Genomic DNA, 12,886 nt, shown 5'->3' on the forward strand with positions numbered 1-12,886 from the left:
AAGAGGTGTCAATTGATAGTACTAAGGAAAGTTCACACTCTGATAGGTGAGATGCTGTGAAGCTAGCAGGTGGTACATCCTGTGAAGAAGTTCATAGAGACACTCAGCACTTCTAAACCCACCAGTCTGAGAAGACAAAGACCCCATCTCTCTTACACTCTCTCAAACACGTTCTCAGACACGCTCTTTGAAAACATGGCTGCCACATCTCTCCTGCTCCTGTTCATCACACTCTGACCTGCTCCAGGGCTCACAGGTAAGACCAAACTTCAGCTTTGACGTCTACACACTCTTGGGTGAGAGGGAAGCAGAGAGAGAAACTTTTTACCTTCTCACCTTTGTCTATTCTCTAGAACAGCAAATGGACGTAAGGGATATAGACACACAGAAGGTCTTCTTTCTGGTTTTACAAGGTAACCTGACAATTATGGTACAACGAATCAATTAGTTGTATGGTAAAGAGTAGAACAATTGATGTGATGAAAAATAAATGAACATCTTGTATCAATGTGATAGCCAACCACTGCTTACATTTCATTAAGGCAAATCTCTCTGTCCCAGCCTACCAAGACTCGGGCATAGTGAATGTAAATGGAGCAGAAGCCAGATGCCACTCCAAACCCTACATCAGTGTTACTCACTATATTTTTGTAAGTAAGCCACTTTTGGTTGAGACAATCATTCAGAGGACCGCACAGATCTTCAAAATTTTGTCACCTTTAGCACACACTGCTTCAGAAGTGTGACACCTGATCTTAGTTCACCTTGCAATGTGTCATTTGCCTGCAGTTCCACTATCTCACTCTCTATTCCAGCACGGTCAGGACAGAGGGRTGTGATGACTGGGGTCAGAGATGCCACTGGCACATGAAAGGGGTTCTCAATGAAGTTGAAATAACTCCTTGTACTCCATGATATCCTTGAATCTTGACTCAAACTCCAACTTCAACTCTTCCAACACACACACACACACACACACACACACACACACACACACACACACACACACAAATTCATCATAGCTGTTGCAGTATGTCTGGGTTGGATGTGGTGACTGCTCTTAGTTTTGGGAAATGAACAAAACTGTCTGTCAGGTATGAACAGTGTGGTGATTTCCTTTTGAAATTCTGTAACCACACGCAGCATTTTGCCCGGAGGTTTATCTTTCCCTGGGAGCTGGAGCCGTGTTCAGGTGGCAGGTGACGTCAGTTAAAAAGCCAGCTTTAATATCCACTGCGGATCAACCAGCTTTGGCTCCTCTCTCCCCTTGCTTGCAACAAATTCACAGATTTGAGGGAGGAGAGAAATCATTCCAAAACTAGTTGAGTATCTGCAGCATCAGRATTTGTGTGTTCGATTACAGGCTCAAAACGGCCAGAAAAWGTCATTTCTTCTGAAACTCGTCCGTCTATTCTTGTTCTGAGAAATGAAGGCTAATCCATGCGAGAAACTGATGATCTCGTACAATGCTGTGTACCACTCCCTTCACAGAACAGCGCAAACTGGCTCTAACCAGAATAGAAAGAGTGGGAGGCCCCGGTGCACAACTGAGCAAGAGGACAAGTACATTAATGTCCAGTTTGAGAAAAATATGCTTAATGTCCTCAACTGGCAGCTTCATTAAATAGTACCCGCAAAACACCAGTCTCAACGTCAACAGTGAAGAGGCGACTCCGGGATGCTGGCCTTCTAGGCAGAGTTGCAAAGAAAAAGCCATATCTCAGACTGGCCAAGAAAAAGAACACAGACACTGGACAGAGGAACTCTGCCTAGAAGGCCAGCATCCCGGAGTCGCCTCTTCACTGTTGACATTGAGACTGGTGTTAAGTAAAAAGCAGCAGTAAAATAACAATATGTACATGTAGGTAGAGTTAGTGACTATGCATATGTAACCCTCTCACCAGGCTCGAATTTGACTCTCACGATATTAACTTACGTAGAGTATCTCAACAGCATGGGATGTTAGGTGAGAAGGACATCTCCAATAAGAATCCCTATTGTAAACTATCTAGGGTTAAGACAAATAGGGTATTAATTTCAGATGGAGTGAGTATAGATTTTTGTTATTGTACAAGGATATACTTTCCCATGCATTAAATTGAAACAGTAAATGACTCCACCAAGGCAACATACATAAGGTTCAAAATGTGTATTACATTTTCAAAGCACCACGTCAAAATAAAAAGAATAAACTCCAATGAGTCGTGCACAACCCATGTCCAAATTATTTCAAGCTTGTTTAACCTGTTGGAGCTAAAAAAAAATGACGACACACAAAGTCCCGAAGCACCTCACGTAGTGGGAACATGAACTCGTTAATCTTTCCCAAGCAATTCTCTCTCGGTGTCACACGATGCTAGGCTAACCTCAAGGCTGTCAAATACCTCCATGATGAGACGGTAGAGTCAGTCTTTACTAAGTCTTTCTTAACAAAATTATAACAGCTCTTATAAAATCAAATCTGTATTTCCCTTAAACTCGATAGGTATGGGTTTTGTTCTATTTTTAGTCTTTTATCATTTTTCTTCAACAGTCGTAATGTCCATCCTTTTCTCAACTCAATGCATTAACAACATTACAATTCGGGAGCAATTCAATCACCTTTTAAATATAATACCAATTAATTATAACAAATAAACTCAATACTTGGTTCTAACAAGGGTATTACACATAGATAATAAACAGAGTACCTGCAGTGTAAAAGAGGGGTTTGGGTAGCCCTTTGATTACCTGTTCAGGAGTCTTATGGCTTGAGGGTAGAACATGTTAAGAATCCTTTTGGACCTAGACTTGGCACTCCAGTACCACTTGTCGTGCGGTAGCAGAGAGAACAGTCTATGACTAGGGTGGCTGGAGTCTGACAATTTTGACCATTGTTAGGGCCTTCATCTGACACCGCCTGGCATAGASGTCCTGGATAGAAGGACGCCTGGCTCCAGTGATGTACTGGGCCGTACGCACTACCCTCTGTAGTGCCTTGCGTTGGAAGCTGAGCAGTTGCCATACCAGGCAGCAACGCAACCAGTCAAGATGCTCTCGATGGTGCAGCTGTAAAACCATTTGAGGATCTGAGGACACATGCCAAATCTTTTCAGTCTCCTGAGGAGGAATATGTTTTGTCGTGCCCTCTTCACGACTGTCTTTGTGTGCTTGGACCATGTTAGTTTGTTGGTGATGTGGACCCCAAGGAACTTGAAGCTCTCAACCTGCTCCACTACAGCCCTGTCGATAAGAATGGGGGCATGCTCGGTCCTCCTCTTCCTGTTGTCCACAATCATCTCCTTTGTCTTGATCACGTTGAGGGAGAGGTTGTTGTCCTGGCACCACACGGCCAGGTCTCTGACCTCCTCTCTATAGGCTGTCTCATCGTTGTCGGTGATCAGGCCTACCACTGTTGTGTCATGGGCAAACTTGATGATGGTGTTGGAGTCGTGCCTGGCCATGCAGTCATGAGTGAACAGGGTGTACAGGAGGTGACTGAGCACGCACCCCTGAGGGACCCCTGTGTTGAGGATCAGTATGGCGGATGTGTTGATACCTACCCTTACCCACATGGGGCGGCCCGTCAGGAAGTCCAGGATCCAGTTGCAGAGGGAGGTGTTTAGTCCCAGGGTCCTTAGCTTAGTGATGAGCTGTGAGGGCACTATGGTGTTGAACTCTGAGCTGTAGTCAATGAATTMCATTCTCACATAGGTGTTCCTTTTGTCCAGGTGGGAAAGGGCAGTGTTGAGTGCAATAGACTGCATCTGTGGATCTGTTGGTGCGGTATGCGAATTGGAGTGGGTCTAGGGTTTCTGGGATAATGGTGTTGATGTGAGCCATTACAGCCTTTCAAAGTCTTCATAGCTACAGATGTGAGTGCTATGGGTCAGTAGTCATTTAGGCAGGTTACCTTATTGTTCTTGGGCACAGGGACTATGGTGGTCTGCTAGAAACATGTTGGTATTACAGACTCAGTCAGGGGCATGTTAAAAATGTCAGTAAGACACTTGCCAGTTGTTCAGCGCATGCTCGCTGTACACGTCCTGGTAATACGTTTGGCCCTGCGGCCTTGTGGATGTTAGAGACATCCTGTACCTCATCGCCGACTTCCACCTCATCGCCGACTTCAACCAGGTATGCTCCCAGGTAGGATGCCAGGTGGCGCTCCTACGGGGGGGGGGGTACTGTCACACCCTGATCTGTTTCACCTGTCTTTGGGATTGTCTCCACCCCTCTCCAGGGGTCACCCATCATCTCCATTATTCCCTGTGTATTTATACCTGTGTTCTGTTTGTCTGTTGCCAGTTCGTCTTGTTTGTCAAGCCAACCAGCATTTTTGTGTCAGCTCCTGCTTTTCCCTAGTCTTTCTTTTCTCCTCCTAGTTTTTGATCCTTGCCTGTCTTAACCTTGTACCCACCCACCCTCTGCCTGTCCTTGACCCTGAGCCTGCCTGCCGTCCTGTACCATTGCCCCTGTTGCTGAAATAAACATTGTTACTTRGACACTGTCTGCATCTGGGTCTTACCTTGATACGAGATAGTACGAACTGGCCATGACAGACCCGGGCCAGCTGTGCGACGCCATCTCCACCCAAGGAGCCACCATCGGTATGCATGAGGAATTGCTTCGTGGCCTTGTGGAGGTCATCCAAACGTTGCTGAACGCCATGCCCGGGCGTTGGACAGTTGCTGGAGCAATTCCACGGGTTGTCTGGGAGTCCGCCTACCACGGTCGTAACCCCACAGCTCCTCAGCTGCTAGCAGCGCCTCTCACCTGACACTGACAGATTCTTTTGATTTAGATAGATTGGTTCCTATTTTGCCCATTTCTCTTCCCTGCCGGGAAAAGACATAGATGATGGACAATCTATTCCTAGTATTAACTAAATGTCTGTCTCTTACCAACTGAGTCCTGTTGTGAATGGAATTTGGCCGTTTTAAATTGTGTACATTGTGAAATAAAATAAGCATATTTRTTTAGGTATCTAGAGTGGTGTGGCCACACAATGTTAACGTCTAGTTGTTCATGGTTGGCACGTAGGCACACAATGGGGTCAAAGAAAGGAGGGCATCGACCATGTAAGACAAATAGCTCTTGTCTTGAATGAGGGAGAAAGCATAGACTTTATAAATGGGTAATAACAGGGGATAAGCTGGTGGAATTCTCTGATGTTATGTAAAATACGCTCGGTTAATGTGGCACAATGCATAGTAGGAGGGGAGAATCACTGAATGTGGGAAACCAGCATCATGTTGATTCTTTCCACTGGGGACGCTGCATAATCTCTTGGATGTAAGACAGGATAACTTTCAGAAATATTTCTGACTCTCTTGTCCCCTCGGGTGGATATACTACAGTAGCTGAGACACATGGCTGACAAAATGAGTCTACAAGCATTTCTTAACTAAATACAAGCATTACAGTGATATTAAACCATGAATACTATCTGGAATTACAATTACTTTAAGACATTTTTTCAAGTGAAAAAGTAGTGATTAAAACAGTCCATCTGTTTGATCAAAGAAAGTTAACTAATAGTACAATTAGGTAGGAAAAGATATAATCCTCGGGCTGTTTTCCAGCAAATATTAAGTCACAATGTGGTAGATGATCTAGGCCTATAAGAGGTGTCAATTGATAGTACGTAAGGAAAGTTCACACTCTGATAGGTGAGATCCTGTGAAGCTAGCAGGTGGTACATCCTGTGAAGAAGTTCATAGAGACACTCAGCACTTCTAAAACCACCAGTCTGAGAAGACAAAGACCCCATCACACTCTCTCTTACACTCTCTCAAACACGTTCTCAGACACGCTCTTTGACAACATGGCTGCCACATCTCTCCTGCTCCTGTTCATCACTCTCCTGCCTGCTCCAGGGCTCACAGGTAAGACCAAACTTCACCTTTGACGTCTACACACTCTTGGGTCAGAGGGCAGCAGAGTGGGACATTTGACCTTCTATTCTCTAGAACAGCAAAAGGACTCTAGTGACATAGACACACAGAAGGTCTTCTTTCTGGTTTTACAATGTAACCTGACAATTATGGTACAATTAATAATTTAGTTGTATTGTAAAGTATAGTYAACGCACAAATATGGAAAACCTTGTGCCGAAATACATTTGAAAATATTTTGGTTTCCAGCGAGACAGTCTTTAAACAAATATGAATTGAACTGAAAAGGAGAAGAACCAAAGAAACTAAACGTGAAGGGGGTGAACGATGGGAAGTTCTTGACTTTTGATTCCCTTAAAATCATTCTCAATTTTTCTTTATTATGAAATGTAAATGTGATGTAATGTATGGTATTGATGTTGAATGAGAAAAAAAAATTAAGCAAYAAAAATACAAATAACAATAAATTAATAAAAACAGAATCAGAATCCAGCAGAATCCAGGCTGTATCACAACAGGCCGTTATTGAGTCCCATAGGGCGGCGCACAATTGTCCCAGCATCGTCCGGGTTGGCCGTCCAGTGTTGGCCGTCATTGTAAATAAGAATTTGTTCTTAACTGACTTGCCTAGTTAAATAAAGCTTAAATTTAAAAAATATATACTCTACCGTTCAAAAGTTTGGTGTCACTTAGAACTGTCCTTGTTTTTGAAAGAAAAGCGTTTTTTTTTTTWAATAACATAAAATTGATCAGAAATACAGTGTAGACATTGTTAATGTTGTAAATTACTATTTTCGCTGGAAACGGCCTATCTACATAGGCATACAGAGGCCCATTATCAGCAACCATCACTCCTGTGTTCCAAAGGCACGTTGTGTTAGCCTTTAAAAATGATAAACTTGGATTAGCTAATTGCTCATTAGAAAACCCTTTTGCAATTATGTTAGCACAGCTGAAAACTGTTGTTCTGATTTAAAGAAGCAATAAAACTGGCCTTCTTTAGACTAGTATCTAGAGTATCTAGAGCATCATTAAATAGTACCTGCAAAACACCAGTCTCAATGTCAACAGTGAAGAGGCGACTCCGGGATGCTGGCCTTCTAGGCAGAGTTGCAAAGAAAAAGCCATATCTCAGACTGGCCAATAAAAAGAAAATATTAAGATGGGCAAAAGAACACAGACACTGGACAGAGGAAGATTGGGAAAAAAGTGTTATGGACATACGTATCTAAGTTTGAGGTGTTTGGATCACAAAGAAGAACATTCGTTAGACGCAGAAAAAATTTAAAGATGCTGGAGGAGTGCTTGACGCCATCTGTCAAGCATGGTGGAGGCAATGTGATGGTCTGGGGGTGCTTTGGTGGTGGTAAAGTGTGATATTTGTACAGGGTAAAAGGGATCTTAAAGAAGGAAGGCTGTCACTCCATTTTGCAATGCTTAGTTGGAGCCAATTTCCTCCTACAACAGGACAATGACCCAAAGCACAGCTCCAAACTATGCAAGAACTATTTAGGGAACAAGCAGTCAGCTGGTATTCTGTCTATAATGGAGTGGCCGGCACAGTCACCGGATCTCAACCCTATTGAGCTGTTGTGGGAGCAGCTTGACCGTATGGTACGCAAGAAGTGCCTATCAAGCCAATCCAACTTGTGGGAGGTGCTTCAGGAAGCATGGGGTGAAATCTCTTCAGATTACCTCAACAAATTGACAACTAGAATGCCAAAGGTCTGCAAGGCTGTAATTGCTGCAAATGGAGGATTCTMTGACGAYAGCAAAGTTTGGACACAATTATTATTTAAATTAAAAATCATTATTTATAACCTTGTCAACGTCTTGACTATATTTCCTATTCATTTTGCAACTAATTTCATGGATGCTTAAATGTAAAACAAGGACATTTCTAAGTGACCCCAAACTTTTGAATGGTAGTGTAAATATATTTTTTAAATGTCATGAAAAATAATTAAATATATTGTATCGAAGTGATAGCCTACCACTACCTACGTTTTAATTTAGGCAAATCTCTCTGTCCCAGCCTACCAGGACTCTGGGATAGTGAATGGAGCAGAAGCCAGACGCCACTCCAAACCCTACATGGTCTCTGTACAAGCAAAGAAGTCACACATCTGTGGAGGGTTCCTCGTGTCTGAGAGCTTTGTCATGACAGCCGCCCACTGCTACAAATGGTAATTGTGTTTTACTCTTATCCTATTGAACTATTTATGTAAGAAAATTACATCTTCAACTACTCACACCTAAAAGTCATAAATAATTCTGTGGTATCTGTTAAAAATTGCAGATTTGTTTTATGCTGTAGAATGTTCTGTGTGCTTAGCTGCTCAGTAAGTATACTGTGGTTTCCTCTTCGTAGGGCTGTGAATCTGACGGTTGTGGTTGGTGCTCATGACATTACAAGACAGGAAAGTTCATCTTACAGGATTGATGTGAAATATTACCACATACATCCTGGTTACAATGCTAAGAGATTGGAGAACGACATCATGCTGTTGCAGGTACATGACAGAGGAAGTATGCACAATGTGAGAATGTCTCTTAGCTTAGCACCCCATTCCCCAAATAATAAATGCCAAATGTACTGTTATAAATAACATATCTACATATATTAACATTTCATTTTTTTTCAAACGAGGTGTGATTTACATCTACATTTTAGTCATTTAGCAGATGCTCTTATGCAGACTAACTTACAATATTGAGTGCAAACATCTTCATTTTTTTGGTACTGGTCCTCCCTGGGAATCGAACCCACAACTTTGGCAACTTACAAGCGCCATGCTCAACCAACTGAGCCACACAAGACCCATAGTCATGTATGAAAACCTTTGACCATGTGCGTACATAGTGGCCTATTGATGTTGCATAATATATCATCTAGCTTATTAGAAAACATAACTACAGTCATGTGCTCTAACTGTAGCTTGTCAAAACYACCCCGAAGAGCAAAGCTGTGCAGCAGATCCCTCTCCCTAAGAAAGACCAGGACATCAAGGCCAAATCTTTCTGTACCGTGGCAGGTTGGGGTGCCACAGAAACAGGGGGCACTGCAAACCCACGCCTTCTGGAGGTGAATGTCACCGTTGTAGACAGAAGTTCCTGCCAGAGATCTTGGGGGAACACTGCCACCATAACCCCGTCTCTGATATGTGCCGGTGGTACCGCTGCTGATTATAAAGGTGTTTGCCAGGTATGGTCATAGAATGTAGTTAAAGGGCAACCTCACCACTTTTAAACCTCATTTTCATTATCACCAGCACAATACCAGTTTGAACATGGCGCATTTCAACACTTTGTAGAAAAAAGTTAAAAAGATTTACCCAATGATAACATCAAAAATTWAAATATTTTCAGTCACTATGTGATTTGTGGCGACATGGGGAGGAAGGAAATACCCTCCCTTGGCCTAGAAACTCGTTGTAGGTCTTGAAAATAATTTTAACCACAGATCCTACAAATGCGTTTTCACAGATGAACAGATTATTTCCAAAACGCTACATCCACAAATGTTTTCACATTTGTGTTTTTTTCCATCAGAAATGATTGCTTATGGGTACCTTCATGTGTGTGTAAAATATTTATATTCCCGGTCACAGAGTCCACCTGTGGTAAATTCAATTGATTGGACATGATTTAGAAAGGCACACACCTGTCTATATAAGGTCCCACACTTGACAGTGCATGTCCGGGCAAAAACCAAGCCATGAGGACGAATTAATTGTCCGTAGAGCTGCGAGACAGGATTATGTCAAGGCACAGATCTGGGGAAGGGTGCCAAAAAATGTATGCATTACAGTGGCCTCTATCATTCTTAAATGGAAGAAGTTTGAAACCACCAAGACTCTTTCTAGAACTGGCCACCGAGCCAAACTGAGCAATCGGGGGAGAAGGGCCTTGGTCAGGGAGGAGACCAAGAACCTGATGGTCACTCTGACAGAGCTCTAGAGTTCCTCTGTGGAGATGGGAGAACCTTCCAGAAGGACAACCATCTCTGCAGCACTTCACCAATCAGGCTTTTATGGAAGAGTGGCCACTCCTCAGTAAAAGGCGCATGACAGCCTGCTTGGAGTTTGTCAAAAGGCACCTAAAGGACTCTCAGATTATGAGAAACAAGATTATATTGTCTGATGAAACCAAGATTGAACTCTTTGGCCTGAATGCCAAGAGTCACTTTTAGAGGAGACCTGGCACCATCCCTGCGATGAAGCATGGTGTTGGCAGCATAATGCTGTGGGGATGTTTTTCAGCGACAGGGACTGGGAGACTAGTCAGGATCGAGGCAAAGACGAACGGAGCAAAGTACAGAGAGATTCTTGATGAAAACCTGCTCCAGAATGCTCAGGAACTCAGACTGGGGGCGAAGGTTCATGATCGAACATCTCTGGAGACCTGAAAATAGCTGTGCAAATCAAATCAAAAACTTTATTTGCCATATGCTCCGAATACAACAAGTGTAGACTTTAACGTGAAATGCTTACTAACAAGCCCTTAACCAACAGTGCAGTTCAAGAAGAAGAAAATATTTACCAAGTAGGCTAAAATAAAAAGTAACACAATAACGAGGTTATATACAGGGGGCACCGGTACCGAGTCAGTGTGCAGGGGTACAGGATAGTTGAGGTAATCTGTACATGTAGGTGGGGGCGAAGTAACTATGGATAGGTAACAAACAAACAGGAAGTAGCAGCAGTGGTACAAGAGAGGGGGGGGGGGGTTCATTTGTATTCATTGTCCTAGCAGTCTAATGGCTTGGGGGTAGAAGCTGTTGATGAGCCTTTTGGTCCTAGACTTGCGGTAGCAGAGAAAACAGTCTATAACTTTGGTGACAGGAGTCTGACAATTTTATGGGCTTTCCTCTGACACCGCCTATTATATAGGTCCTGTATGGCAGGAAGCTTAGCCCCAGTGATGTATTGGGCCGTTTGCACTACCCTCTGTAGTGCCTTGCGGTCGGAGGCCGAGCAGTTGCCGTACCAGGCAGTGATGCAACCAGTCAGGATGATCTCGATGGTGCAGCTGTAGAACCATTTGAGGATCTGAGGACCCATGCCAAATATTTTCAGTCTCCTGAGGGGGAATAGGTTTTGTCGTGTCCTCTTCACGACTGTCTTGGTGTGCTTGGACCATGATAGATCGTTGGTGATGTGGACACAAAGGAACTTGAAACTCTCGACCCGCTCCACTACAGCCCCATCGATGTTAATGGGGGCCTGTACGGCRTGCCTTTTCATGTAGTCCAAGATCAGCTCCTTTGTCTTGCTCACATTGAGGGAGAGGTTGTTGTCCTAGCACCACACTGTCAGTTCTCTGACCTCCTCCCTATAGGCCATCTCATTGTTGTCGGTGATCAGGGTTACCACTGTTGTGTCATCAGCAAACTTAATGATGGTGTTGTAGTCGTGTTTGGCCACGCAGTCGTGGGTGAACAGGGAATACAGGAGGGGACTAAGTACACACCCCTGAGGGGCCCCAGTGTTAAGGATCAGCGTGGCAGACGTATTGTTGCCTACTCTTACCAGCTGGGGGCGGCCTGTCAGGAAGTCCAGGATCTAGTTGCAGAGGGAGGTGTTTAGTCCCGGAGTCCTTAGCTTAGTGATTAGCTTTGTTGGCACTATGGTGTTGAACGCTGAGCTGTAGTCGAACAGCATACTCAGATACAGTTGAAGTCGGAAGTTTACATACACCTTAGCCAAATACATTTAAACTCAGTTTTTCACAATTCCTGACGTTTAATCCTGGGTTTCTGTAATAGTTTAAGCTATGATAGCTAATTTACTCTTAAAATATTTACAGCAACGCTCCCCATCCAACCTGACAGAGCTTGAGAGGATTTGCCAAGAAGAATGAGAGAAACTCCCCAAATAGAGGTGTGCCAAGCTTGTAGTGTTATACCCAAGAAGAATCGATGCTGTAATCGCTGCCAAAGGTGCTTCAAGAAAGTACTGAGTAAAGGGTCTGAATACTTATGTAAATGTGATATTTAATTTTATATAAATTATTAAAAATGTCCAAAAAAAACTGTTTTTGCTTTGTCATTATGGAATATTGTATGTGGATTGATGAGGGAAAAAACTATTTTAAATCAGTTTTACAATAAGGTTGTAACGTAACAAAATGTGGAAAAAGTCAAGGGGTCTGAATACTTTCCGAAGGCACTGTATGTCTGTCATTGAACAACCCCATGCATTGATTAGATAGTGAAACAACACAACAATCTCTTTGATAATTTCTTTAAACAATAAAAGCTAATTTACCAACATTTCTGAAATTGGATATGCAGCGTTTTGGAATGAAACTCTTCATATTTAAACACTGGTTTGGTGCTGGAGATAATGAATGAGGTTGAAAAGTGTTGGAATTGCCCTTTAATTCTGATAATGCATTAATAATAAAGACGTGATCTGCTTTGCAAATGTAGAGTAAGTTTGTTTTTTCCCTCCATTGTTTCAACTATCATTGCAGGGAGATTCAGGAGGTCCTCTGGTGTGTAAGGGGACAGCAGTAGGAGTTGTGTCATTCAACCAGCAAGGAAACTGCAATGAGCCACAGAAGCCCAACGTCTACACCAAAATATCCAAGTATCTTTCCTGGATCAAGTCTATCATTAAGTATTAAGGAATGAGACATTAACTGAGTGACAAATATATATCATTGTATCAAACAATAAAGGCTGTCCGTTCTTCAATGAGCTCTGTACCGTGTCTGTGTGCTTGTGTGTGTGTGTATGCTCGAGTAGGATAGAGTGTATATGCATGCACGTGTATGTTTTTGTATTTTAGTTCATTTCCAGTAACTGCCTCAAGTCATTTGCATTTGGATTGCTGTTACAGTGCTATTTGGGGTGTTAATTGGATTAATTCCGACATTTATTGATTTGTTGTGTTTTTATTTTATTCAATTTGTGTACTTGTTTGACATTTTATTGCATTGTTAGGAGCTAGTAACATAAGCTTTTTGCTGCATGCGCTATAACATCTGCTAAACTGCGTACATAA

At 42.8% G+C, this 12,886-nt stretch overlaps 1 protein-coding gene across 2 annotated transcripts; it reads left to right on the forward strand.

Moving 5' to 3' along the window:
* Nucleotides 1–5,716: 5,716 nt before the first annotated feature.
* LOC111975879 (mast cell protease 1A) lies at nucleotides 5,717–12,579 on the forward strand. 2 transcript variants are annotated; one of them, XM_024004546.2, is made up of 5 exons: nucleotides 5,717–5,867; nucleotides 7,912–8,062; nucleotides 8,248–8,389; nucleotides 8,815–9,081; nucleotides 12,354–12,579. In XM_024004546.2, exons 1-5 carry the CDS (start codon nucleotides 5,807–5,809, stop codon nucleotides 12,504–12,506), a joined length of 774 nt encoding a protein of 257 aa, XP_023860314.1. In that variant the 5' UTR covers nucleotides 5,717–5,806; the 3' UTR covers nucleotides 12,507–12,579. The 2 variants fall into 2 exon arrangements, with proteins under 2 accessions (XP_023860314.1, XP_070303645.1); XM_070447544.1 differs by lacking the exon at nucleotides 5,717–5,867 and adding an exon at nucleotides 7,415–7,801.
* Nucleotides 12,580–12,886: the final 307 nt, after the last annotated feature.

This window comes from Salvelinus sp. IW2-2015, linkage group LG16 (assembly GCF_002910315.2).
Source record: "Salvelinus sp. IW2-2015 linkage group LG16, ASM291031v2, whole genome shotgun sequence".
NCBI lineage: Eukaryota > Metazoa > Chordata > Actinopteri > Salmoniformes > Salmonidae > Salvelinus > Salvelinus sp. IW2-2015.